At 38.1% G+C, this 27171-nt stretch overlaps 1 protein-coding gene across 2 annotated transcripts in view; it reads left to right on the top strand.

Annotated features, from left to right (window-relative positions):
• pcdh15b (protocadherin-related 15b) overlaps positions 1–27171 on the top strand; it is a 225185-nt gene that overhangs the window by 169185 nt on the left and 28829 nt on the right. For both annotated transcript variants that reach the window (XR_014201008.1, XM_082151481.1), the window contains exons 25-27: positions 19699–19808; positions 21569–21709; positions 25149–25276. Coding sequence is in view for 1 of the 2 variants with exons in the window: in XM_082151481.1 (XP_082007607.1) it covers positions 19699–19808; positions 21569–21709; positions 25149–25276 (379 nt within the window). In the remaining variant the exon portion in view is untranslated. The remainder of the gene's footprint in view (positions 1–19698; positions 19809–21568; positions 21710–25148; positions 25277–27171) is intronic.

Raw genomic sequence — 27171 nt, 5'->3', positions numbered from 1 at the left:
ATATACGGTGCACTTTCAGATTTAAAACTTTGCAGGATGTTTTCATTCACTTAGAGCTATGTTACACACTACATGAAAGGTCATTTTCAAAAATCCATAATAGAGGCCCTTTAATTCCTTAATTCCAATAGTTTTTCACCCATGGCTTCTCCATTTTAGCCAAATTTTTGTTCAAGAAATAATGTCACAGTGTTATATGTTATGTGTTGTTGTTCATTAGAGGTTGTATCTACCTAATTTTAAGACCTGCTAAAGATACGTAAAACCATATAATTCAAAATGGTGTGTTTTCTTTTTCCAATAAATGAATGTACTGTATATATTGTTCTGAACTTGCTGTATGCTTCCAAAACATATTCAGTACTTCAACATCTTCAAGTACTGTCGAGTAGAAAGTTTGACATTGGCAATCAGCAGTACAAAGTATAGCGTTTTTTCTTTTTTGGGGGGGATATAGAATCCCAAATGCGTTGGGATATAGAAATGCGTTGTTTAAACATATTAATTTGCATTTGCTGATGGCCATGTGTGTTTGAAAGATGATTTTTACACAAATATATGTTTAGTAAGATTGCATCTTTTGATATAGCCTAGATATGTGTGTTTTAGATGAAGTATGTTTATTTTTATAGGCACTGCATTTCCTTTGACTTGACTTCAAACAAATGTAATTGTATGGCCGTAAGCCAAAAAGCAGAGGTGGAGCTAGTACAAATTTGATCCTGTTTTGATTATGAAGATACATTAAAATGCAATTGGAGATAATTCACAATAGGACACGAAACATGTATTTTAAAAAGTAAATAGGGTATTTAGCATAAAAGTACTATGAAAATAACCAGCTTTAGTATAGTTTTATTCAGTATAAAACTGTCAGCATAGATGTAATCATAGACTGATTATGCAAAATAGCTAAAAGGTAAAGTGTGCTGCAAAGGTGCAATGTAATGTTTTATACACACTGTTGTTTCCTCAAAGGACATTTGCACTCCATTTAAATGAATCTTGGCTGCTTTATTAAATTACTTATTTAATATGTTTGACGTGGGGTAATCAGTTCAATTCACATGGTTCTGGGGCAAATAAGACTTCCACTGGCTTGCCTAAATTGATTTAAAGCTAAAAACATTTAAGCTTATTTTGCTGAATTTATCACACAACCTATTCATCTGTATGTTCAGAAGAAGACAGCACCGTCTGTGCAGATAGATCTGTGATCAAAAATGATTTTATGAACAGCTTTATAGTGAAGTGGTAATTGTACGCAGGCTTTGATGACCAATGGGGTTAAAATAGCCTTGATAACATCCTTATTCATTGATTAATCAGGGCTACAGAGACAGAAACATGGAGATGAAAAGACTTGGCCGAAGGTCTGAATTAATGTTGTGTCCTACAGAGCTGCAGAAAGGTCATAGTTGATAGTAGCTCTGCAGCACAGTGAGAATAACAATAGCTTTCAGACGCAGCCCTCCGCCAGCTCTTGATTGCTGCCAGTAGACACATTAGCCAGGTGTCTATTGCCCCGGTGTGGTGAGAACAGGGCTGGATAGAGTTTGTTTGATCTCCACGGCTTTGCTGCTTCTCGAAACTGCTCTGTGGGATCATCTAGATGTGGACTAGAGATAACCCTGCCTCCATAATTACCTACTCACGGTACAGTCTTCAAGTAGTTTACATTCAATTGTGTGAGAGATAGCTTTCTAAGGCAAGCACCACTATTTTTATTGCTAATATGATACAAATGATACCTCATATCATGGTACTTGTTGAGGAGATGCATTCTGCTTATTGTCTCTAAAATTAGTTTTGGAGCTTTTTTTCTTTATTTTTTTACTTTAAAATAGGGGAAAATGCAATAGTTGAAAATGCAGTAGACTGAGTCATTTCTGCTGAAAACGATATAAGTGGTTTACTTGTCTTAACTGGCCACCAACCTGTTTTGCAACACTTAGGCTAGTGTAGTTTGATGGTTTTACATTAACATCTATGCATTTACATTTTCAACCTAGGCTCATTGGAAAAATTGGCCTCTACCTACATTTCTGAAAAAAATCCAAAAACGTACCTACAATTTTTTTGCCTGCATGGTTACTTGCACAATACTATGTTATGACCTCAAAACACTTTTGCAATAGTGTATGATTTATAAACTAATACATTTTTATATTTAATCACATAACAAACTCCATGTGTTTGGCTTTTCTAATGTACCAAACTTGCTTGGTAGCTCACCTGATACTGTTTTGCATTTGTAATGCAGAGCACACATGTACGAGTCCCGTGAAACATGTCCCGATCAAAGAGCTGAAATGGCATGGTTGCTTCAACAAATTTGTTTTTATCAAAGGTTTTGACCTTTTAGCGCATTAACCTTTTGGCACCACACACCCCCAGTCACTCGAACTACCACAATACGTGCAAGTCGTCAACCAACATAAATAAAATGTTGCTAGATTCTAATTAATCTGCTTTGGATAAAACTGAACATACTTTTAGCGCCACGAAACATGCAAGAGCATGCCAGCAGCCATATCACCTGGTGGCCCAAGACTGGTTGCCCACTGGAGCTAAGCAGGGTTGAGCCTGGTTAGTACCTGGATGGGAGACCTCCTGAGAAAACCAGGTTGCTGCTGGAAGAGGTGTAAGTGAGGCCAGCTGGGGGCGCTCACCCTGTGGTCTGTGTGGGTTCTAACGTGTAACGCCCCAGTGTTGTGATGGGGACACTATACTGTCAAAGAACACCGTCCTTCGGATGAGACGTTAAACAGAGGACCTGACTCTCTGTGGTCATTAAAAATCCCAGGATGTCCTTCGGAAAAATAGTAGGGGTTTAACTCCGGCATCCTAGCCAAATTTGCCCATTGGCATCTGTCCATCATGGCCTCCCAATCATCCCCGTATACTGATTGGCTTCATCACTCTGTCTGCTCTCCACCTATAAGCTGGTGTGTGGTGGGCGTTCTGGCACAATATGGCTGCCGTCGCATCATCCAGGTGGATGCTGCACATTGGTGGTGGTTGAGGAGATTTCCCCCTTCCATATGTAAAGCGCTTTGATTACCCAGAAAAGCGCTATATAAATGTAATGACTTATTATTATTATCATTATTATTAAGAATCCACAAAATATAATTTTCCAATTGGTTACATTTATGCATTTCCATTTATCCATTTGCATTTATCTAAAGTGACTTACTTTGCCTTGCAAAGCACAGGTATGCATTGTTTTTAATCAATTGTATGTCCTCTGAATTGAACCAACAACCTTGGCATTGTTAGCGCCATGCTATTCCGTTTGAGCTACAAAGCAACAGTTTAAGAGGGGTTTGGATCATGCTGAGAGAGTGGCTGGCCAACCATCTGCACATTGTCCAGGTTAGAAAAAACCCCAGCTTAGCCTGGCTGTGATACCATAAAAATAATTTTAAATCAGCTAAGACCAACAAAGCACCTTATAGCTGGTCATTTTAGCAGGGGTATTTCGGTCTTTTGACCTGGTCTAGTATGCAACCACCCAAAGCACCCCAGCAACCAGATAGCAACACTCTAACAACAGCTTTAAAACGCTTTAACAGATGCATAACAACATGCAAAGAAAAAGCATTGCATCTTGTTAGCAGCCGTAGAGTTTTTGTGATGTTTGCCAACTAAAATATGCAGCCTATGCATTTTCGCACGGCATATCTCATAAAAATGCTTAATGAATCTCTGTGACTGCTAAATCACCCACAGAGGATCCTGCCACTTCTGTTTTTCATTTTGACGATCACACCCTTCCATCACTGTCTAATTTTTATGCTTTCCTTTTTGTGAATGTTTTTATTAAAAGCTCAGAACAAACTATATCTGCATTGACATGCTAAGCTTGTGCCAAAACGAACATTGAATTCCAAAATATCTGAGACGTCTAAGTTATTTTACTCGTTTATTTAATTGCATGATAAACGTTTGTGTTCATGTTTCATTAGTGCATGTTAAATTGATCCAAAGTGTCAGTGACAAAGAGTTTATAATGTAACAACATTTTTCAAATGCTGTTCTTTTAAACCTCATCAAAGAATCCTAAAAAATAAAATCACTGTTTCCACAAAAAATATTAAGCAGCAAAACTTTTTATTAAGATTGATAACAAGAAGGCTTTTTAATTATTATTTTTTATTATTAATTGAGAACAGCAAAAAAAAATTCTATACATCAGAATATTACAGTTTTGACTCGTATTTTTATCAAATTTTTTTTTTTTTTATCTCTTTTATGCTCAGCAAGGCTGCATTTGCTGAGCATAAAAGACATAAAAAATGGTCCTTCCCCCAACCTTTTGATCAGTGAAGTATCTGCTCCACCTTTCTTTCCTTTTCATTAAGGGACCGTTTTCAACTAAAAACGTCAAACTTTTTATGCGTTTTGGCCGTTCATTTACACGACAACGGCGTTTTGGGTACCTGAAAACGCAACATTTTAAAACGGGTTTCAAAGTGCAAGTTTAAACAACAAAAAACTTGAAAACTTGAGTCTATAGTGTTTCATCGCCATCTAATGGCCTGGCAGCAGAACACAGCGTTTTTAGTCGTTTTCACGGATCCGTGTGAATGGGGATCATTTTGACAATGGTGTCGTCTGTACGCGGAAAACTCAAAGGAAAAACTTCTCCGTTTTAAGCATATCATTGTCGTGTAAACGTACCCTCAGAGTCACTTTTTCCACCTACCATTTAGTACAGTTCTGGAATGTCATGCTGAATAATGACCCAATCATTTCTGATGGATAATATTCAGATAAAAGTAAATTAGTTTTTTCTTATTAATATTATTGTCCTGTTTTGCTTTAAAATCAGATCATAAAAGTAAAATTGGTTGCGGTAGGCATTTCACATTCTCTTTAAGATGGGCTCAACACATTCATGTTTAAATGATGCAATGCATTAACCTATATTGATTATATCTTACAGTCAAGTCACACCAGAGCTAATCAAAATGAATCTAAAACTGATAGTAGGCTACAGTCGGCAATACTAGAGCTTTTATGTAAACAGGTAGCATGCTGTGTTCATCCAATCAATGACACTGACACCGCAAATATGCAAATAAGAACGTTAACCCAGGGTTTAGGAATGTACAATGTGAAACCTCATCTTATGAATACCTATATTGTTAGCCCCATAAATTATGACCAGTGTGAAACGTGAAGCAAGATAACCCAGGATACCGTTTACCCAGGGTTTAGAATGACCCAGGGTTAACTATTTCAGGTGTGAAAAGGCCGTAAGTGATATTGGAGGACCAAATTAATACAAAACATACCATGTACAGACAAGCAGATGAACCAAGAATATGAACGCAACATGTTAAACGTTAACTGTTTTCCCAGAGAAAACCATTGTAAAGAAAATGCTTAACATGCAATTTAGCGCATTTGCATTCATATTCTTGGCTCATCTTCTCACCTGTAGAATGCATCATCATCCATAAGATCTATACTGAAATTTATCTTTTCCACGTCCATGCCACGTCAAGCATTTTTCATGTCAAGCGGTTTTGATTGTCCCTCTGTCTTTAGTGATTGAAATACACATCTTCATTTTACTTTATTGGAGAGGTGATCTGAACAATAATTGTTTGAAACCAATGGAAAATTGACAGACATTTCCTGCAGTTCTATGGATGTTTTGCCCTCTAGGTCTCCGCACCAGTCATGTGGCTGAAAACTGTTGAAGGGGTAGTTCACCCCAAAAAAGAAAAATACGTGAATAAGAGCCTAAATTAAATCTATTCATCATATAATGTTATTGTGTCTCTTCAGAAGACTAAAACGCTTGATTCATATGGATTTTATTACTCTTTATGAACGTTTTTAATCATCAGAGTTTTGGGTGAATAGACTTTCAATGGAGGGACAGACAGATTGCAATAAAAACATTGTCATTAGTGTTTCGAAGATAAACAAAAGAACATCAGAGTGATTAAATGATGACAGAATTGAACTTTCATAATTTAGCATTTTACTGTTCAGCTTTCTGGGGTTTTGTGCATTTATAAAACTTGAATCTGGTGCTCTACAAAGTTTGACACACATTTCTGCCTGCTGTGCACTAGAATCAGTGTTCAAGTGCGTGATAAATTGTTCCCTCAAAAGTGATTCCAGTGTACATTTATTTATAATTGGAGAATTTATTTGGCAAAGGTACGAGTTTCTGTACACTAGTGTGTCTCTTTCTATGTGACTCTAAGAGTACACTGGATATGTGATGAGGCGGTCGATCATATGTCTGCGGTTCTCCCTTCATCACCTCGGATGCTGGAGTGCAGATTGGGATCCTCTTTACTCAGCTTCATTTGACAGTGAACGAGCAGCACTTGAGCCGCCGCTGAACTGAAGTATGATTAGTTTCTGTGGGTAAAGTCATGCGGACAGCAGTAGAGTTCCACTCTTGACAGAAACAAATGACTTTGATTCTCTTCTTCAAGTATCTTTTTTTTTTTTTTTTAAGATTTACCCAAAAGTGTTTGGCTCGCAGGTGGAGAGTGCGTCATCATGACAAGTTTAGAGAGAAATTTTGTTTGAAGTGCCGGCTGACGATTGCATCCCTTGATCTGAAGTGCTGTTACGCTGTCAGGTTGTTGTACAGTGTGTCGCTGAAACGTTGCATTGCCAAATGTAATCTGCCATGAATTGCTGTGATGGGACTCCAGTTAACCACATGTGGAGCTCTTTTCTGATACCCTGTGGTCTCCCCCTCCAGTCATGCAGAGGTAATGGAAACGCTTGGCCGGCGCGGGAGTCCCCGTCTCCGCTGCACCTGCAGGATTAGTATGCAGACACTGGTGGTCCCTTTGTGCCGTCCCACCAGCTCAGGGTCAGACAAACAACCACACCATTAGCACAGCGCTCCTTATTAACATGTAAAGCCCCGCCGCTGCTGTCGTTTTCAGACCGCCACACTGGCATACTGGCATTAGACTTGATAATGAATGTAACTGAGATGTTTTTAGATTCTGTGGTTGTGTGATGATGTATCATCACAATGTTGTTATAGCATACACATCTACAAACAGGTAATTTAGGACTGTGCAAAATTGCATTTCATGTGGTAAGATATGGTTGTTCTTGGGTTGGATTATCTATAATCATCGCAAAACATTCATTTCAATGTTTGGGAGTTTTGAGTTGTTTTAGTGGATACAATATTTACATTGGTGAATCCTGGCTGCGTTTCTTGCAGGTGTTGTTGACACACAGTATGCTATAGCCTATATGCTAGCATATAAAAAATAGCATATTTTCTGTTTGCATGCCATCTATTATCACACTGAATAAGTCATTTCAACAGATGTTTACGTACTGTATAGTCCACAAGATAAAATTATTGCTAAATTTATCAAAATGATCTCGTTCAAAAGTGAATCTTTGTTTCCTAATACTGCGGTTTGTTACCTGGATGATGTGTTGTTTTCTTTTCAAATCTATTAAAAAGAATCCTTATCTGAGTAGTAAGAAGTCATTAAGTTTCAGTAGCCTTACATAAGATATTTGTTTATAACAAGTCTATATTTTAAAAACTTGTGAGAGCATTTGATGAGATGATTCATATCTGCAGAACTTTAGCCATCAGGTTTTCAGACTCAAAATGTGAAGAAACTCTCAAAACTGTCAAATGTGAGAAGAAATATAAACAAGAATAAAAATAAAAATAAACTTAACATTAGCTTGTGTCACAGACATTCAGTTATTTTGGTCTTAGTTTCATTTTCATGGACTTTAGTTTGTTTTCATTAGTTTCCTGATTGTCTAGTTTTCCCACCACTTTAGTGTTGTCATAGAGATTAATTTACTGATCACAGGTGTTTGTCATTATTGCCCTCATTTGCCTTCTATACTTTACTTTGAGTTTTCCGTGTACAGACGACACCATTGTTAAAATGATCCCCATTCACACGGATCCGTGAAAACGACTAAAAACGCTGTGTTCTGCTGCCAGGCCTTTAAAAAAGATTGTCGGGCAACATTATCACAAAAGTTTCTTCATTGAATACTTAATATTTTGTTAATTTACTTATTTTTTAAAGGGTTTTTTAAAAGTATAAGGACTTTCTGCGTTGGACGCCACTGTTCTTTGTTTGTATTCTTCTACCTTAAATCAATTGCTGTTGTCACGATGTAATTTTCCGGTGGCTATGATAAGTCACATGGCATTTACAACTCGGATGATTGGCCCAAAAATTCAGTGGTTCCTATGAGTAAAGATGACAAAATTCTAAACTGGCTCCTTCTGAGGAGCAGCCGAGCAACCGCCATTGAGATGAATGCTAATGCTAATGGATTGTTTCTCCAGCAGGTATTAAACCTCCTTGTTTATAATGTGCCACCCATCTCCCCGAATTAATGCTTGGTACAGATCTATAAATTATCAACACCTATTGTCAACAAAAAAAACGATTTCCCTTTCAAAGTCAGCTTCCACACACTGTGATAATTAACTGAATCTTTCTCCTTAATTAAAAGTTATGCTTCCATTAGGGCCATAAAACAGCTAAAAGGTGCATTTGTATTGACTCTAAAAACTTTGTGACCTTGCAGCACTTTAAGTCATATAAACAAAGCTGTTTCATGTCTTTAATATATAACGCTTCAAGATGTTCTGTTCTGGCTAATCTCATCTCCTTTTTTTCCGTGTCCTGTTGCATTCTAGTTTAGAGTGCATGCTGTGTTTGTCTGTCACCCGTTTGAGAGAAGAATAGAAGGTAGCCGCGAGGTCCGCTTCTCATTAATCATCTCAATGAGCTTTTGTTACTTTTTTTTTTTCTTTCCAGAAAGGGTCAATCAAACCAAGATGCTTTAGTGCATTTTCTTTTGTCTGTTTCTTTCACTAGGGCTGCTCATCAAATATTCATAGCTTTTTCAATAATTTATTTCTCGTACACCCTTATCTTGTTTTAAGACACTCGTGCATGTGATTAGTAAACTTCTGAAAGTGTGCTATGTATGTAAATGAGGCCGACATTTTCAACGAGATCAGCTGAGAGTTTATAGCTACTCGAGCTTTCAAGTGGAGCTATTCATCTCTCTTTTCCTTCTCCAGCTTTCATGTCATTTACACATCATGTAGAAGCACCATCCCTCTTTATTATTCTTCTCATGTCTTCATCTGTCAGTTTTTGCCATTGACCCTCAAGCCTATAATGGTACTAAAATGTCAGTAGTCGATACCAGTGAAATTTCACAATTCCCCAAACCAATTTAATACCAATGCTAAAACTAATATGATACTGAGCACACTTTTTAAATGAAATATTAATATAACAGGGGTGTTATCTAAAATGAGGCAAGGGGGCAGCAGCACCCCCTAAAATAAAATGAATGAGAATGTAACAAAAATGTTTAAATTAAATAGATACCTTGATTGTTTTGGTAAAAAAAATAATAATATATATATATATATAATATATATATATATATATATATATATATATATATATATATATATATATATATATATATATATATGGGGTTAATGGGGATTATGGGGTTAATCAGTATTTTTTATTTATTTATGTTTAAAGCAAGGAGGAACAAATACTTAAAAGTGTAGTTGTTTTAAACATGTTAGTTCTCAGTCTTACCAATGCGGTGCTGCTATTGTAACTTTTCTTTTTTAACTTGACTTGGTACCAAATTACCTCCACTTTTATTAGCCCTAATCCATATTTAGACTTACTGAGGGTGTGTAGATCTCCTTAGTGAAGTTCTTAACGCTGGGTAACATAGATTTGCCCTTTGTAAACCCATCCAAGAGCAAACAAACCCATTTGTTATACACTGGCTGTGCATGTAATGTGCTGCTCTTTCAGTATTCATGTATTCTGCTGGAGTGAAAGTTGTTTTTGAATGATGGAAGACGAGCAAGCCTCCCTACCATAAGTTCGGCAGGAGGAAATTTGCCCTTTGCCTCTTGTTTAGAAACGACAGACACAGTATGGCACGCAGTTGCCAAACGCACTGATCTCAAATAGTTTGAAAAGGTCAGTGGCTAATCCACAGGCAGAACCTTTGAAAGCGGCAGGAAGGCTCTTTCATTTGAAGAGGGGCTGATGGTTTTGCAGTGTCATGATGTTGACTCGTTTTTGTCCAGTGTTAAGTGTTATCTGTCTGTCTGTCGGTCTGTCTGTCTGTCTATAGACCTTATTCACAGCTTTGAAAACATAGTAAGTCTATCCCTTGCAGCCTCGCTTTTATACCCGTTTTATACCTATATATATTTGTTTTTATGTTTGGGGGTCTGTGGCATCAAAAAGTTTGAAAACTAGCACTAGCATCAAAGCTAACATACACGGGCTAAGAGCCACACATTTATTTCATGGAGCCTTTCATGTTGATATGAAATATGAAAGGACATTCTTCCTGATAAAGAGTATTCATAAGGTACAGATGTGCTGTTTATGTATAAGCCATGTTGTTTCAAGGATTTTCTGGTTAACCTTCTAAATTTATATATTCAGAGGCCAATACAGTAGTTCTCTTATCGTAGGCCAAAAAAATAAATAAATAAATGCCTGGGTAAACCAGAGGCATTTCAAATAAAACTGTAGTCAAGCCATACATGTAAACAAGGACATTTATATTCAGATTAGTGAATATGTTATTCCAAAATGTCATGCAATTAAAATCAGATCCATTTGTGTTGCCAGACCTCCTATGTTTGGGAATTTGTTACAGAGATTTTAAAGACAGTTGGCTTTGATTCATAAAGAACCCTTTTACCCTTTAAATGAATTTGTATTCCTGCAGATTGATGTCGATAACAAGCGTCTTATGTTTTATTAAATAGCAGGATTAAATAAGTCCTGATAGCTGTTATGTTCTGCCGATGGAGGCCTGTGGTTTTTACTCATTTTATAAAAGACCAAGATCAAAGAACATGATACAGGGATTAGACTTCGACCGTTTCCAGCGTCTCACGTCATCAAAGTAAAAGCAGCAAATCTACATGAAAAATCCTGTGATCTATTGTTGATTAACTCAATCTTTGATATCACAATCATTTTCGATGAGAAGAGGTCAAAGGTTCTATATTGCTATTTTGATATCACGTCTTAATCTAACAAACAGAAAATCTAACATCAAACAAATGGAAAAGTAGTTAGAAACTGCCCTGTGGCCCTTCCTCATCTTTTGGATTAAACACAGTTAAGTCTCGATTGAACGCCATAGGTTCAAAAATTGGTCGGATAAAATAATGACATTGGAATGGAGGTTGCAGGATGCGAGTTTGCCGGCTCAGTGGACCTCATTAGTGTCGAACACTTGAGCGTGTGCTTGTGTGAAGCGACCATTAGAGCACTGTCAGAACACAGAGCGTACAAGGATTTTTTTTCTCTATTATCTGCAAGAACAGCACACCGTGCACCAGACAAGAAGGCACCGCTATACAGGGTGAACATGTCCATGTGCGTATGGAGGGATTATATGGAAGGTACTCTGTCATCTTTCTGAATAACAAAAACCTGTGTATCTTCCACGGAGCAACCCAAGGGAGACAAATCACCCTGTAAGCCTGTGTACAACAAACTCTAAGCACTCCAAACCGAGGATGAAGGTTGTCTTGTCACCAAGCCGAGCGCGAGGAACGCAGTGAACGAAAGTAAAAATCACTGAACAGACGATTCTGACAGGATTATTAGCTTTTGTATTCAAAGTGTCCTTGGGGAGTTGTTTTTTTTTCTTTTCTGTCCATGTTGTTGGATTTGATAGGAGAAAACCTTGCTGTTCTGACTCTTTTCACCTCACTGTTTGCATGCTATAGGTTTTGAAAGACTGCAGACTTGCTGTTTGAGGACAGTGAGCTTTAAGAGACATTCTTCAGTTTGTCCTTTAGGTAATATGCCAGCAGTGAACAGTTAACAGTGAAGCGTCTTAGTACAGAAAGACAAATTTACAGAATGTTTGTCCTTGTGAGTCTTTATATATCAACAATATTTGACGTTTTCAGACAATGGGAGCTGGGAACGGCTAAATCATGGCAGTTCAATTACATTATTTTGTAAGTTTGCCCACTTACAAACAAATGAAGGGTCAATATTTTTTATGCTAGGTTTATTTTAATGGATAGAGACAGAATAACAACCAAAAAATCCTGAAAAAACACATTATATATAGGTTATACATTTATTTGCATTTCAGTGAGTGAAATAAGTATTAATATAGTATTACATAAGACGTAAGTTGGTCACCAGGTTTGCACACATCTCAGGAGGGATTTTGGTCAATTCCTCTTTACAGATCCTCTAAATCCCAAATCCTTAAGGTTTCTTGACTGTCGCTTTGCAACTAGAAGTTTCGGCTCCCTCCACAGATTTTCTATAGGATTAAGGTCTGGAGACTGGCTAGCCCACTCCAAGACCTTAATTACCCCTTTTCCACCAAGGCAGAGCTGGTGCTGGTTCGGAGCCAGAGCCTAGTTTCAAATCGGTTCTTTGTTTTTCCACCGCCAAAGCACCAGCTCCGAACCAGTAAAACTGGTTCTTAAGTAGCACCAAATCATTGCAGGGTCTAGAACGGAGCCAAGAAAGAACCGCTTGCGTCAGAGGCTGAGGGCGGGGTTACCGTGGCCAACAAGACTGAAGAGAAACTTGTGACCGCCATTTTTAAATAGCAGCTAGTCGAGCTAATAGCAGCTCGATTATAATATCCGTCTATGTAATTTACCGCGAGCTGCACGAACGCGTTGGATTCGCCGTGTTTGGATGCCGATTTATTTTCGCAAACCCATGAGCATCCATAGTAACGCATCGTCTATTATTGTTGATGCCTTGTTCGAGATGCATCGGAGCAGCGTGGACCGATCAGAGCTGCGGGAGTGTTTGGAGATCATACGACTCCTTGTGCTTTTTGATCGCTTTCGCAGTGCTTTGATTTCATGTGCTGATCGTTCTGCGAGAAGCCGATGCATCTCGAACAAGTCTGGTGTGTTTGTGTTTGGCGCTGCCGCACTAGTGTTGCTGGGCAACATGATACGTATGCAGTGACGTAAGCTATAGCTCTGTTGTGGCTCTCTGGCCGGTGGAAACGCAAACCGGTTCTTAGTAAGCTCGTCAGTCGAACCAACTCCGAACTGGCAATAGCTCTAGCTCTAAACCAGCACCCGGTTCTTGTTGGTGGAAAAGGGGTAAAAGTGCTTCTTCTTGAGCCCCTCCTTTGTTGCCTTGGCGGTATGTTTTGGGTCATTGTCATGCTGGAAGACCCACCCACGACCCATCTTCAGTGTTCTGGCTGAAGGAAGGAGTTTCTCGTCCAAGATTTTACGGTACATGGCCCTGTTCATCGGCCCCTCAATACAGTGAAGTCGTACAGTATATAATGTTACATAATGAATACATAATGTTTCCACCTCCGTGCTTGACTGTAGGGATGGTGTTCTTGGGGTCATAGTCAGCATTTCTCTTCCTCCAAACACGACGAGTTGAGTTGATGCCAAAGAGTTCAATTTTGGTCTCATCTGACCACAGCACTTCCTCCCAAGCCTTCTCTGAATCATTAGATGTTCATTGGCAAACTTCACACGGGCTTCTAAATGTGCCTTCTTGAGCAGGGGGACCTTGTGGGCGTTGCAGGATTTCAATCCACTGAGGCGTAGTGTGTTACCAATTGTTTGCTTGGTGACTGTGGTCCCAACTGCCTTGAGATCATTAACAAGCTCCTCCCTTATTGTTCTGGGCTGATCCCTCACCTTTCTCATGATTATCATTACCCCATGAGGCCAGATCTTGCATGGAGCTACAGACCGAGGGTGGTTGATGGTTATTTAGTATTTCTTCCATTTCTGAAAAATGGCACCAACAGATGTCTCCTCACAAAGCCTTTTGCTGATGGTCTTGTAGCCCATTCCAGCCTTGTGCAGGTCTACAATCTGGTCCCTGATGTCCTTTGACAGCTCTTTGGTCTTGCCCATGGTGGTGGAGAGGTTGGAATGGAAGATACAGATTATGTGTGCTTTTATACACATTACAAGCTGACATTAGGAGTACTTTCTTAAAGTGACAGTATTAATCTGTGTTTCACATGGGCACATAATCTGTGGGAGGCAGCATTCTTGCTGGTTGGTAGGGATCAAATACTTTTTTTCACTCTATCAAATGATAATCAATTATAACCTTAATATAATGTAGAATATAACCATTTTTTTGGTTGATATTCTGTCTCTATCCGTTAAAATTAACCTACCATACAGACTCTTCATTTCTTTGTAAGTGGGCAAACTTACAAAATCATCAGGGGATCAAATAAGTGTGTTCTCCACTGTATCACTGCTATACACTCAAAAATAAAGGATCGTTATTGGCATTTGGCACATTTACATGCACACCAGTACGCTGATAACTTACAAAAAGCAGCTTGTTGGAATAACCTGTTGTCCTGCATGGTTTACATGCAAACCAATAACCCGACAACGCAACTAAACCGTGTTTACAAGACTTTATCAGGTTATTTCCCAGTAATGACGTCAAAACGTAATACAATTTTTTTAGAATCGGAGTATTTCATTTGTTATGTCAGTTGTGATGTTAAATAAAGCATTACAAACTGAAGAAAAGTATTGCAACATGTCAGCGGGAAACTTTCGGCTCATGTATTCTCCTCTCATGCAGTTACAGATGCAGCATTTTGACTATACCATTTCTTCTGCTGCTGGATGAGATTGAGAGCACTTGTATAATTTTTTGGGTCAAAAAAGAGTGGGTCGTTTCCTCCTCCCTTACTGCAAAATACTCGCTCTGTCTGGATGTGCTTAAATCCACATTAAGGACGCATTCCTGTCAGATATCACACATGCACACCTCAATAAGCCGACAGAAAGCAGGTTAATGCGTTTACATGATGAGTGAAATCTTGCAAAAATCTCGCTGTGACGATCGATTTATGCTTAAGCCGTTTATGAACTTACTAATTTACACGATCATGTGCATTGTCGACTTATTAAGCATAATTGGGTTAAGAATGTGCATACACTCTCATTGATGGTTTCATGAAGAACCTTTAACATCCATGTATAGTACAAAGGTTTCTTTATAGTGAAAAAGGGTTCTTTATGTAATTAAAATGTTCTTCACTTTAAGAATAAAATGGTTATTTTAATAACTAATCACTGAAAAGTTCTTTGGGGAACCAAAGTTGGTTCTTCTATAGCATCACTGTAAAAAACAAAACAAAACAAAAAACTGTTTATTTATTCATAAAGCGTGTATGTGCCAACAATTGCAGGTACATTTGACAAACTGTTAATTATCATTCATCAATTATTCACCAACTTGCGCCTTTCTGGAGCTAATAGAGTCCAAAATCTAATTTATCCTGCTTTAATAACTAATATTGGGGTAAAACAAAAGGAAGCACACGGAATTTACTAATTACATTCACCAGAGGCCTTTTAGATTGCACACACATACAAAATTGGTAATTAAGGAATATTAACAACCGTATTGACATGAAAAAGAATTACAACCCTTTCTGCCCTTGGCTGGTTAACTTTAGTAGCTTTAATAAGCTATTTAAAAAATATCATTAACATGAAGTTCTACAAGGCTGCATTTATTTGATACAGTAATATTAAGAAATTTCATTAGACTATAAAATAACTGTTTTCTGTTTTAATATGTTTCAAGATGTAATTTATTCCTGTGATGGCAAAACTTAATGTTCCGCATCATTACAATCTTCGGTGTCACATGATCGTTAAGAAATGTTTTTGACATTTCTTATTTTATTTGTTGAAAGTTGAAAACAGTTGTGCTGCTTAATATTTTTTGTGGAAACTGATACACTTTATTTAGGATTCCTTGGTTAATAGAAAGTAAAAAAAAATTTTTTTTTGATAATGTCACTTTTTATCAATTTAATGCATCCTTGATGAATAAAAGTGTTCATTTCTTCTAGCGAAAATGACAAACAAACGACAGGAATAAAAAATGAGCATACCGTACACAAGAGTATACAAGGAAGAGTTGGTTGTTAGTCGGCAGCAGCACAGCAGCTCCAGACAAACAATGACACCTAAAATTGCAACAAAGGCTCATTGGAAAAACGTTCCTGTGGCAAAATTTTTGCAAAATGCAAAACACGTACCAATACGTTCATATCACTGCAGTTTTTAAAAGAAATGAACACTAGAACAGCAAGCACTTTAATCGTTTTCACACACAATTATGATTACAGGGGCAGATTATCGATTAATAAAGACAAGTTCTCACGCGGCTCCTTGCACAATTATGTTATGACCTCAAAACACTTTTTACCAGAGTGCATGATTTGTAGATATATTGTAGAGTTTGCATCACTTAAGCAGCTCCATATCTTCTTTTTGTGCTTTTTAAGCTTGCTCAGTAGCTCAGTTGGTAAAGAATTGTACTTGTGATGCGAAGAGCTCGGGTAAGACGAGTCATGATAAAAGAGCTCAAAGTTCAAAATCAAGCTAAAATGTCATGGTTGCAATTATGTTTTTATGACACATTTGCTTTTGTTAACACTATCTGGTAGGTTTAGGGCAGGGTGTAGTTTGTGTACGTTATTTTAAAACGTAATTGAGCATTGATCTTTTAGCGCCACTCTCTGGACATTTCAATTCAGAACTGCAGTGATGCGTACAAACTCATACGTAATAAAATGTTGCCATATTCACGTTCATCTGTTCCGGAAAAAAATTAAACCTGCCTTTAGCGCTACTCACTGGACATTTCACTTTTAAACTGTCGCAAAAAGTGCACGACGCAACGTATATGATGAAACACTCTAGACTGAACCCGTAATACGCATGTGCATGATGTCATCGTCTTCAGAGAAACGTGACCATTTTAAAAAACTTGCACTTTGAAACCCGTTTTCAAAACTTTGTGTTTTCAGTCACCCAAAACGCTGTCATGTAAACGAACGGCCAAAACGCTTAAAAAGTTTTACGTTTTTAGTTGAAAACGGTGTCGTGTAAACAGCCCCTAATATTAACACAGGTCCTAAAGCTTTTGCCTGATCATGACTCTTCTTTTTCCAGTGATATTCCTCTGACCTTTTCTCTTTTGTAATGTCTCTCAGCCATCTCTCTTTCTACAGTCTTTCTTCAAATCTCCCTCTTGCTCACTCTCTCTCCTCCCCCATCATGAGTGATTGGCTACAGGTGTGTTGTGGTGCTCAGTCTGATCCACTTTTAACAGTGTACATGGACACTTATAATCGGATTGACAGTTCAATCGGACTGAAAAGCCTTCATGTGAACACCTTAATCGATCTAAATGAGCTCGTTCCGAATGGAATTTTGATCTGATTGAAAGGGGCGGTTTATTCCTTTTGTAATCAGATCGCGAGAACATGTAAACTCTTGATCGGATTGAAAACCGAAACTGAAAGGACTGCGCATGTGCAGTGACATTGAAAAATTGTAATGACGTATGATGCGCGGAACAAGCTTATTATATGCAATTATTGCTATTATAAGAATTATTATTATATGCAAACAGCGGGGAACTCTGTAAATTCGTGCAGTGTGTGCACATGCCAAAAAATCTATTCCGATTTGAAGCTTGTGACATATAAATGCGCATATCAACCCAATCACATGTGTTGCGTTCATGTAAACACTACGTTCAGATTCATCAATCGGAATGAATTCAGTCCGATTGAAACACAAGTTGTGCATGTAAACGTAGCCACTGTCTCTGATAGCCACACTGACTCCTAAATCTTTTTTTAATTATTATTTGATTAAATTATATTATATATATATATATATATATATATATATATATACAAATTATTTGTATATAGTCCAAATTGTGCTTTTCTCACCCACTGGCTCTGAAATATGTCTCGTAGTCCAATGTATGTTTGTTCTGGAGAGGCAACAGCTGATATCAAACATATGTTTCATTATGAATCAGTTCTGCTGTTGGGTTCATTTGAGGTGAAGATCTGTTCAGTCTCACACTCACATTCCATTAACACTCTTTATTCTGCTTAGTTTAGCAACTGTGTAGGAGGCCCAATTAACACTATGATCTGGTTAACTTCTTGATTGATTAATTTCCTGTGAATATTTTGTCTTGGTAATTATGGACCTGAATCCATTACAGCTCCAATTAATTCAATTTTTTTATAAAATAAAACTGTATGCTGTCCGCGCTTGATTCAAAATGTGAAACAATCATGCTGACTTGGCAATTGATTTTCTGTCAGATATGTGTACATTTAATTCTGTTTGATAGTGCTGAATAGCCTACAGTGCATTTATATCAAGGAGCAAAAGTGCACCATTTAGATTATCAGTAGATTCAGTAATATGCGGTTTTGCAGTTCCAGCAGTTCTTGAAACTCAAGCCACGGTTTTGACTGACCATTTTCCAACCTCTATGTACCTCAGGCTTTTATTCTGTGCCTTAAAACATTGCTTGTAGCTCAAACAGTAGAGTAAAGTGCTAGCAATGCCAAGGTCATGAGTTCAAATCCTCGGAAATGCTAAAATACTGATATTGAGAAATGAGTTCATACCGTTTAAATACAGTTAATTTTGAGCATCACTACTCCAGTCTTCACATAATCCTTCAGAAAGCATTTTAATATGCTGATCTGCTGCTCAAGAAACATTTCTTATTATTATCAATGTTGAATGCTTATTTAGCTTAATATTTGTGTGGGAACCGTGATACATTTCTTCATGGATTCTTTTAACATCCCCCTGTGGTGATAATCAAGGTTTTAATATTGTTTATGTCTATGTGGTGTTTTTAATAAGGTTTAAGACAAACCATGTGCAAATTCATGGCAACACCATTGCTGAGTATTTTCTCTTTAAAACTGCATTGAACCGAAGACAGTCTCAAAAACGTGATTTGAAATCGCTGGTGTTTCTGATGTCACAAACTACCTTGTAACCAATCACTTCAACGTGTGATCTTCAACAAGTAGATCTCTGAGCTGGTGTAAGTGAGTGGAGGCGGGGCTCATTTGCATATTCATAGAACCACATAGACTATATGAGGCAAGGGTATAGTTACATTCAAGTAATTTTAAGGCATGACATTTTTTTTGCAAAGGAAAAAAACACTTCAATATTTCATTTTGGTGATCAAAGATGAGTTTTAAGCGATAAAATAATTGTCTACAACTTTGAGAATGGAAAGTTCAAAAGAACAGCAATTGTTGAACAGCATCCTTCCTGAATAAAATGTGTTCTTTACCATTTATTTTGATTTATTTTGTATCTGCACAGTAGGATACATTATGAACAATAATTGTGTGAATATATGCACAGTAATTGTGTGAATGTACAGCACTCAGAACTCTCGATTAAATTCACGTTGGACTTTTTTCAGGGTTTTTTTGCCATATTTTGTTGTTCCCTGCAGAGCCAACGTCCATTTCCCCCTTTCTAGACCTTATGGGTGGAGCTTGTCCTCGTCCAGCTCCACCTCTATGGACCTAATGGGTGGAGTTATGTTTAGGGATAGGGTTATGGTTAGGGTTAGGACCATCTAGCTCCACCCATTACATCCAACCCGTTGGCTCTACAGTGAGCAGCCTCTCAAATAATTTGGCACTTTTTGCTATATTTTATATACAAGTTTTAAAACTCATTCTAATGCAGTGGAACGACCCACCGGAACCATTATATTATGTGCGATTTGTGATACATTATTAATGCAGTGCACTGTGTATGTGCAGGTTCTCTCCTGTCAGCGAGAACGCTCCCGTGGGAACGGTCACAGGAGTCATCTTGGCGGCTGCCATAAACCAGACCATCGTCTACTCCATCATCGAAGGAAATGAAGGCGGTGAGCACTTACTGGATTTGCATAATTTGTTTAGTGAATCAAGTGCTAAAACGATGCAGAAAGGGCATGCAATTAAATCCTCACTGGCAGTTCTCATACATGCTAGCCCTTTAAGTATATACTTCAACCAGAATATGGTTTATTCCTTCACCAGAAAGATTGCGGGAAATGTCACACTGGTCTTTTATGAGCTGGATATTATTGTATTGTAATAAATTATAGTTTGTAAGACATCAAGCATGAGATAATGACAGCCCACACACTCCTAGACGTCATTTCTTTGGTGGCTGTCAACTGCAAGTTATCAAAAGTTCCATGAAAGAAGTTTTTTTTTTTTTTTTCTTCCTGTTGCCGTGTGTCATTGGAAAGCGAGTGAGAGCAGGAAGAGGGAGGTGTGCGTGATTAAATCCTCTCTTCTCACATTCTGAATGTGTTCAGCTGAAATCACATTTGAATCCATCTGGCGCTGGTTTAGAGTGAAGGGGAAATCGTTTCGGTACATTCTCATTAGATGGAATCAAGGAGCGTTGATAGATAATCAAAAGGCTGTTTTCATTAGCGTAAACTAGAAAAAGCGAGGAAGAATAAGGTAATCATCCCACCCTTCAAACCGCCTGGATCCAAGACATTTAATGCGATGACATCACCGAGATCAGAGCTAATCCTTTAGGAATGTTAATGAGACTCAAGAGGTGGGTAGTGCACTCTGGACCTGAAATCCCAATATAGCTAAGTGCATTACTTATACAGTTCACTGAAGTGGTGAAGGGATGAGTTGTAAGACCTGGGCTTAGAATTACTGTGTGCGAATTCTTATATCCTGGTATGAGTTATGTCATATCACGGTAAAAGTATGGATAACAATATAGTAATTTGTTTCTGTAAATGCAATGGAATAAAATTGTTTATATAGTAAATAACCATCCCTATTTTTGATAATCAGGTGATTAAAATCCAATGAATGCTTTACAAATGAAAGGTACTTCATCTCACTTAATAATTTGGTAACACTTTACTCTAAGGTCCCATTAGTTAGCATACAATAATGCATGAACTAGCAATGAGCAATACTTTTGATACAATTTCATAAAAATACAGCTGTTTATTGTTAGTTCATGTTTGTCACGAACTGCTCCGAGACAAGAAGGTTGAGGATCCAAATGCAGCATTTATTGAACAGGGTAATCCAAAGACGTAATCCAAAGTACAGGCAAGGTCAAACACAGGCAGGCAGTCCATACAAACAAACACAACAAGGCAGGGAACACGGGCAAAAGAGTAATCCACGGAACAGGCAAGAAATCCAAAACCAAGAGACATGAAACCAGGGACAATGCTCGGAATTGCAGTGTAACACTGAACAAGACTTTGCAGGGAATCAATGAGTGTACATGTTTTACATAGGCTGAGACTGACAAGGTAATGAGAGACAGGTGTATGCAATCAGGGATGATGAGTCCGGGCAGTGAGTTATGGGAAATGTAGTTTGTGAGGAAATGACCATTGTCTGATGTGGAGTGCCCTCTGGTGGCTCTCAAGGGCACTCCAGCTGGTGACCGTTAGCTCAGTTCCATTAAATAATATTAAAAGATGAATTAAAGAAAGTAAATTTTGAGATGAATAAATTTGATAACAGATTATTTTACCTACAAGTCTCACACTACTTAATAAATATCTGAGATTAAAAATGCATAATTTTGACTCTGAGTGTGAAGCTGTTGTAAAATGGCAAGTAAAGGTTTTCTCTCCCGTTGCGACAGGTGGATTTGTCATGAACAACATCACTGGAGTTATCAGCACTGCCAAGCCACTGGACTATGAGAGCAACAGCAGTTACGTCATCCGCGTGGAAGCCCATTCCATGAAGGTGGTGTCGTCCAACCTACGAGCCCCAGCCAAAAGTGAGGCTATTTTTAGTGCCTGTTCACACATATAATGATAATTATAAAGTTTTAATAATCGTTCAAATTCTGTGAAAATAGGGACGTTTACACAACGACGACAAAGAGAAACAATAGTGTTAGAATCAATTTCAGAACGTTTTTTTTTTTTTTTTCAACTAATGAATGATAAAAATACTGACAGCCAATGAGAATTCATTTGCTTTAAAGAGCAAAAGCATTTGAAGTGTCAGATGACATGCAGATGCTAAATGTATAAAATATATAATCTAATAATTATATAATTATATTATAATAAACAGATGCTAATGTAGTTATTGTTATAATTATGGTTCTTAGTGTGAAAAATTATGACTAAACTCAAATTCTTCTGAATGGATTTAAATGCTTAAATGTGTTAAACGGAATTTTAGTCTTTGAACACATCAGTCAAATTATCCAAGATAAAAACATTCTGTATTTGTATGCTTTTGACCCTGGGACATTTTATGTGGCTTAAAAGCTTGTTCGGGATGTTTTTGCTTTTTCATTTCATTTTAGAGTGAATAAAACACTTCCATTCCAGCGTGCCAGTGCAGAATGTCTCAATATAATTAAAATATAATGACTTCTTGTCATAATAGCGTTCAGTGAACGTGGGGGGATGGGGGCTACTTGTCCATCCCTTCCATGTGCAGGTGATTATGGAAAATCATTATTTGAGAAATCTTTTCTGATTAACCAGAATCTGATTAACCAGTTTAATATTACAAGTATGCAAACCTGATGATAAAATCAAATGATTAGTTGAGTCCAGTCGGGCCGTGTCAGCTTAGTGGTATTAATTGATTGTTAAAAGCAAGTTTTAATTAATTATATCTTGTCAGTGTGCTTGAAAGAGCTGCCAGGTCCTTGATTTAAATATGACCTCAAGGGTCTCATGAAAATCTAGATGGATAAATATGCATATTATTCCATAGATCAATGTCTGCTGAAAAAGAGATAATTCAAATATGTTACATGATTGTGGCTTACGAAAGCATTTAGCTGTCAATTTATAGTTTGTTTTATTATCTGCGTTAATTTGAAACACTTGCTTTGTGTTTTCAGGTGGCTCATTTGCTCATTTTATTCATTGTCGTTGGTTTTCATTGCTTTACAGTGTTCAGCGATACTCTTGTGCCATGTCACTCTGCTCTGTGCAGCGATGCTTCAGTGCTCCACACGGAGTGACTGTGCAGAAATGAACAGAATGCTCTGGAAACCCCTTTGGCATGAGCGCTGAAGTGTGTCAGATGATAAATCGTGTTGTTGCTCTCATACCCCCACAAAATATGACTCTGCCTTTTACTTTGAGAAGTGACAGATGATGGTCGTGAAGGACTTGATGAAGAAATGCTGTGTATAGAGATGTACTTTAGCAGCTTAGATGTTCAGAACTGAGGGTGGTGAGCTGGGTTTTGATGATTTACTGAATTTGATTTTAATTGCTTTTAGGCATTTTCCATGAATGAAAATGCGGTCATGGGAAAAATGACAAATGACAAGTTAAAATCAGTGCAATAATTTTTGACCTAATTGACAGCCTACACCACTAATTAAAGAGTGGTTCATAAATAGATTGTAAAACTAATCCATATGAATTGTTTAGTCCAAATTGGTTCTTGCTGAAGCTCAAACGTGCTGCGTAACTCGAGATTGAACCTCATTGGTACTTACTGAAGCTCAAATGTGCTGCGTAACACGAGAATGAACCTCATTGGTTCTTGCTGAAGCTCAAACGTGCTGCGTAACACACGAGAATGAACCTCATTGGTTCTTGCTGAAGCTCAAACGTCTGCATAACATTAGAATGAACCTCATTGTTTCTTGCAGAAGCTCAAACGTACTGCGTAACACACGAGAATGAACCTCATTGGCTCTTGCTGAAGCTCAAACGTGCTGCGTATCTCGAGATTGAACCTCATTGGTACTTACTGAAGCTCAAATGTGCTGCGTAACACGAGAATGAACCTCATTGGTTCTTGCTGAAGCTCAAACGTGCTGCGTAACACACGAGAATGAACCTCATTGGTTCTTGCTGAAGCTCAAACGTCTGCATAACATTAGAATGAACCTCATTGTTTCTTGCAGAAGCTCAAACGTACTACGTAACACACGAGAATGAACCTCATTGGCTCTTGCTGAAGCTCAAACGTGCTGCGTATCTCGAGATTGAACCTCATTGGTACTTACTGAAGCTCAAACGTGCTGTGTAACACGAGAATGAACCTCATTGGTTCTTGCTGAAGCTCAAATGTGCTGCGTAACACGAGAATGAACCTCATTGACTCTTACTGAAGCTCAAACGTGCTGCGTAACTCGAGATTGAAACTCATTGGTTCTTGCTGAAGCTCAAACGTGCTGCGTAACTCGAGATTGAACCTCATTGGTTCTTGCTGAAGCTCAAATGTGCTGTGTAACTCGAGATTGAACCTCATTGGTTCTTGCTGAAGCTCAAACGTGCTGCGTAACACGAGAATGAACCTCATTGGTTCTTGCTGAAGCTCAAACGTGCTGCGTAACACGAGAATGAACCTCATTGGTTCTTGCTGAAGCTCAAATGTGCTGCATAACTCGAGATTGAACCTCATTGGTTCTTGCTGAAGCTCAAATGTGCTGCGTAACTCGAGATTGAACCTCATTGGTTCTTGCTGAAGCTCAAACGTGCTGCGTAACTCGAGATTGAACCTCATTGGTTCTTGCTGAAGCTCAAACGTGCTGCGTAACACAAGAATGAACCTCATTGGTTCTTGCTGAAGCTCAAATGTGCTGCGTAACACGAGAATGAACCTCATTGGTTCTTGTTGAAGCTCAAATGTGCTGCGTAACTCGAGATTGAAACTCATTGGTTCTTGCTGAAGCTCAAACGTGCTGCGTAACTCGAGATTGAACGTCATTGGTTCTTGCTGAAGCTCAAATGTGCTGCGTAACACGAGAATGAACCTCATTGGTTCTTGCTGAAGCACAAATGTGCTGCGTAACACGAGAATGAACCTCATTGGTTCTTGCTGAAGCTCAAACGTGCTGCGTAACTCGATATTGAACCTCATTGGTTCTTGCTGAAGCTCAAACGTGCTGCGTAACACGAGAATGAACCTCATTGGTTCTTGCTGAAGCTCAAATGTGCTGCGTAACTCGAGATTGAACCTCATTGGTTCTTGCTGAAGCTCAAATGTGCTGCGTAACACGAGAATGAACCTCATTGGTTCTTGCTGAAGCTCAAACGTGCTGCGTAACACGAGAATGAACCTCATTGGTTCTTGCTGAAGCTCAAATGTGCTGCGTAACACGAGAAAGAACCTTATGGAAAGCGCCTTGCTATAACATATTATCAGATGTTTTGTAGGTCTTATATAGGTCCTCACTTTATTTTAATGATAATTTGTATTTTGTGATATTTTTTTTTTTTCTCTCTCAGGCAACACAGCAAAGGTCTTCATTGACGTGCAAGATGAGAACGACCATCCTCCAGAGTTCACTAAGCCCTTTTACCTCGGTGGGGTTGCAGAGGATGCCAAGACCTTCACCTCTGTTTTACAGGTCCAGGTAAAGTGTCTCTCCCCTGCAGGATTGTAACCGTATCCATGAGGCCTCATGCAGGCAGCACTACCATGGATAAGCCAACAATCGTTCACTAAATAATGCACATTTCATAAGAATGGCAAAAGCTGGCACAAATTGTAATTTGATTGGCTGGCTGCTAAGCATGCATAATAAGATGTCAGTCCAGCACCAAAGGACGCATTTTAGAGAACAAAGCTACACAGCAATGAAAAATAATTCAGTTCTTCAACATGAGGAAATCACCCATTTTCATGGTCATGGAAGACCTGGAAATATCAGGGAGTTTTAAAATAGTTTTCCTGGCCTGTAAAAGTCATGGATATTAATCAACTCTTAAAAGTCATGGACATTTCTGTGGTGAATAATATAAATTTTTCAAAAGTTTTAGTGGTTTGAAATTTGCTCTAGTGTGGAGAAAAACTTGCTCACGCAAGCTGATATTTGATATGTGAGCAAATCACACTTTTGAGTCAGTTTATTTTCGATTAATCAGTCGAACCAGTTCTCAAATTCACCTGAATGATTCATTAGTGAATTTATCTGAATTGGATTCTTAAATGACTGTAACACAGTGTCACAGATTAAACAATGTGCGATAAAAGTGATATTTTCAATGTTAATCAGAGTTTTTGTCCTAACCAGCCACAACGTGATACGCAAGACATTCTAAGATGCTAAAATGGTGCAATATTTATCGTTTTGATTATTTACTTGCAGACATAGCTCCACCCACACACTCTTCTGATTTGCTGATTTATTTTATTTTTTTTACTTTATTCTGTCGCGTCTTGTAGTCGTGTTGTCAGTGTGTGGTCAGACCAATTGCTTGTTGTTGTAATCTCACCGCATTGCGTCTGGTTAGGACACGTTTTAATGAAGTAATGGACAAGCCATGGGAATTTATTGTTGAAAAAGCTTGGAATGCTAGTTTATGCTGGAGTGCCGGTGGTTCTTGGTCTGTGTGAGGTGTTGCTCAGATTGCTGGTCTCGGTTGAAGTGCTTAAGTCTGACCAGCTGGGGTCTGAAAGATTGGATCATCGTGAGACAGCTTATAAAATGCCACGGCTCGGGAGGCTCGCTGATACAGATCTCAACACAGCTGTGGACAAGGGCGCCGCATTCTCTGGAAAAGAAAATGAATCAAAGATCCTCATAAATCAGCCAGGCTTTCTCTTAGAGCACAGAGCACTGTCCTTTTCCAGCCTCTTTCTCTCTCTGTAATATTCTTTTGTTTTCTCTCTCTGCAAGTCATTTTCTCTCACAGTGACTTTCTGTGTTCTCTGACTTACCGTTTCTCACTCATATCTATTTTTCATGCCTTTATTCAACCATAATAATCCTGAAATGTTACCTATCCAAGTACATAAACAGATACTAGTAGCTTCTCCAGCTTAATTTTACACATTTTTTCCGATTTGATTTATAACACACAGATTTAATTGTCAGTGTTGCAGTGTGGCGCTATGGCAGAAAATGTCTCCAAGTCAAATCCTTTCATGGCAGAGTAAAAGTTTCTCCATTAAAGTGAGTTAATCTGTTGCCATGTTTATGGCTGACTACCAGAATAATAGAGTGCTGCTGTATTTTTTTTTTGACCAAAACCCAGACATGAGTTAATACTGTATTTTAGCTTACTTCCGTTTCCATCTTCCTGAAGTCAATGGGTTATTTGAATGGATTTCTGGTTAAATGCCTGAAATAAGGTCTGTAAACACAAGCTCAAGATATTTTCCTGTTTTATTCGATCACATAAAATACAGCAGTAATACCCCCTGTTGATTATTTTAAAACTTGAACTTGTCTTGAAAATAGTAGTGCACATTCACAGCCTTGTTGTGTTTATAGTCGTGATTCGGGCTCTTGCAAATTATTGTAAC

Source organism: Leuciscus leuciscus, assembly GCF_965113295.1.
Source record: "Leuciscus leuciscus genome assembly, chromosome: 21".
NCBI lineage: Eukaryota > Metazoa > Chordata > Actinopteri > Cypriniformes > Leuciscidae > Leuciscus > Leuciscus leuciscus.
Note: the sequence above shows the minus strand (reverse complement) of the source record. Positions and strands in the feature narration are given on the sequence as shown.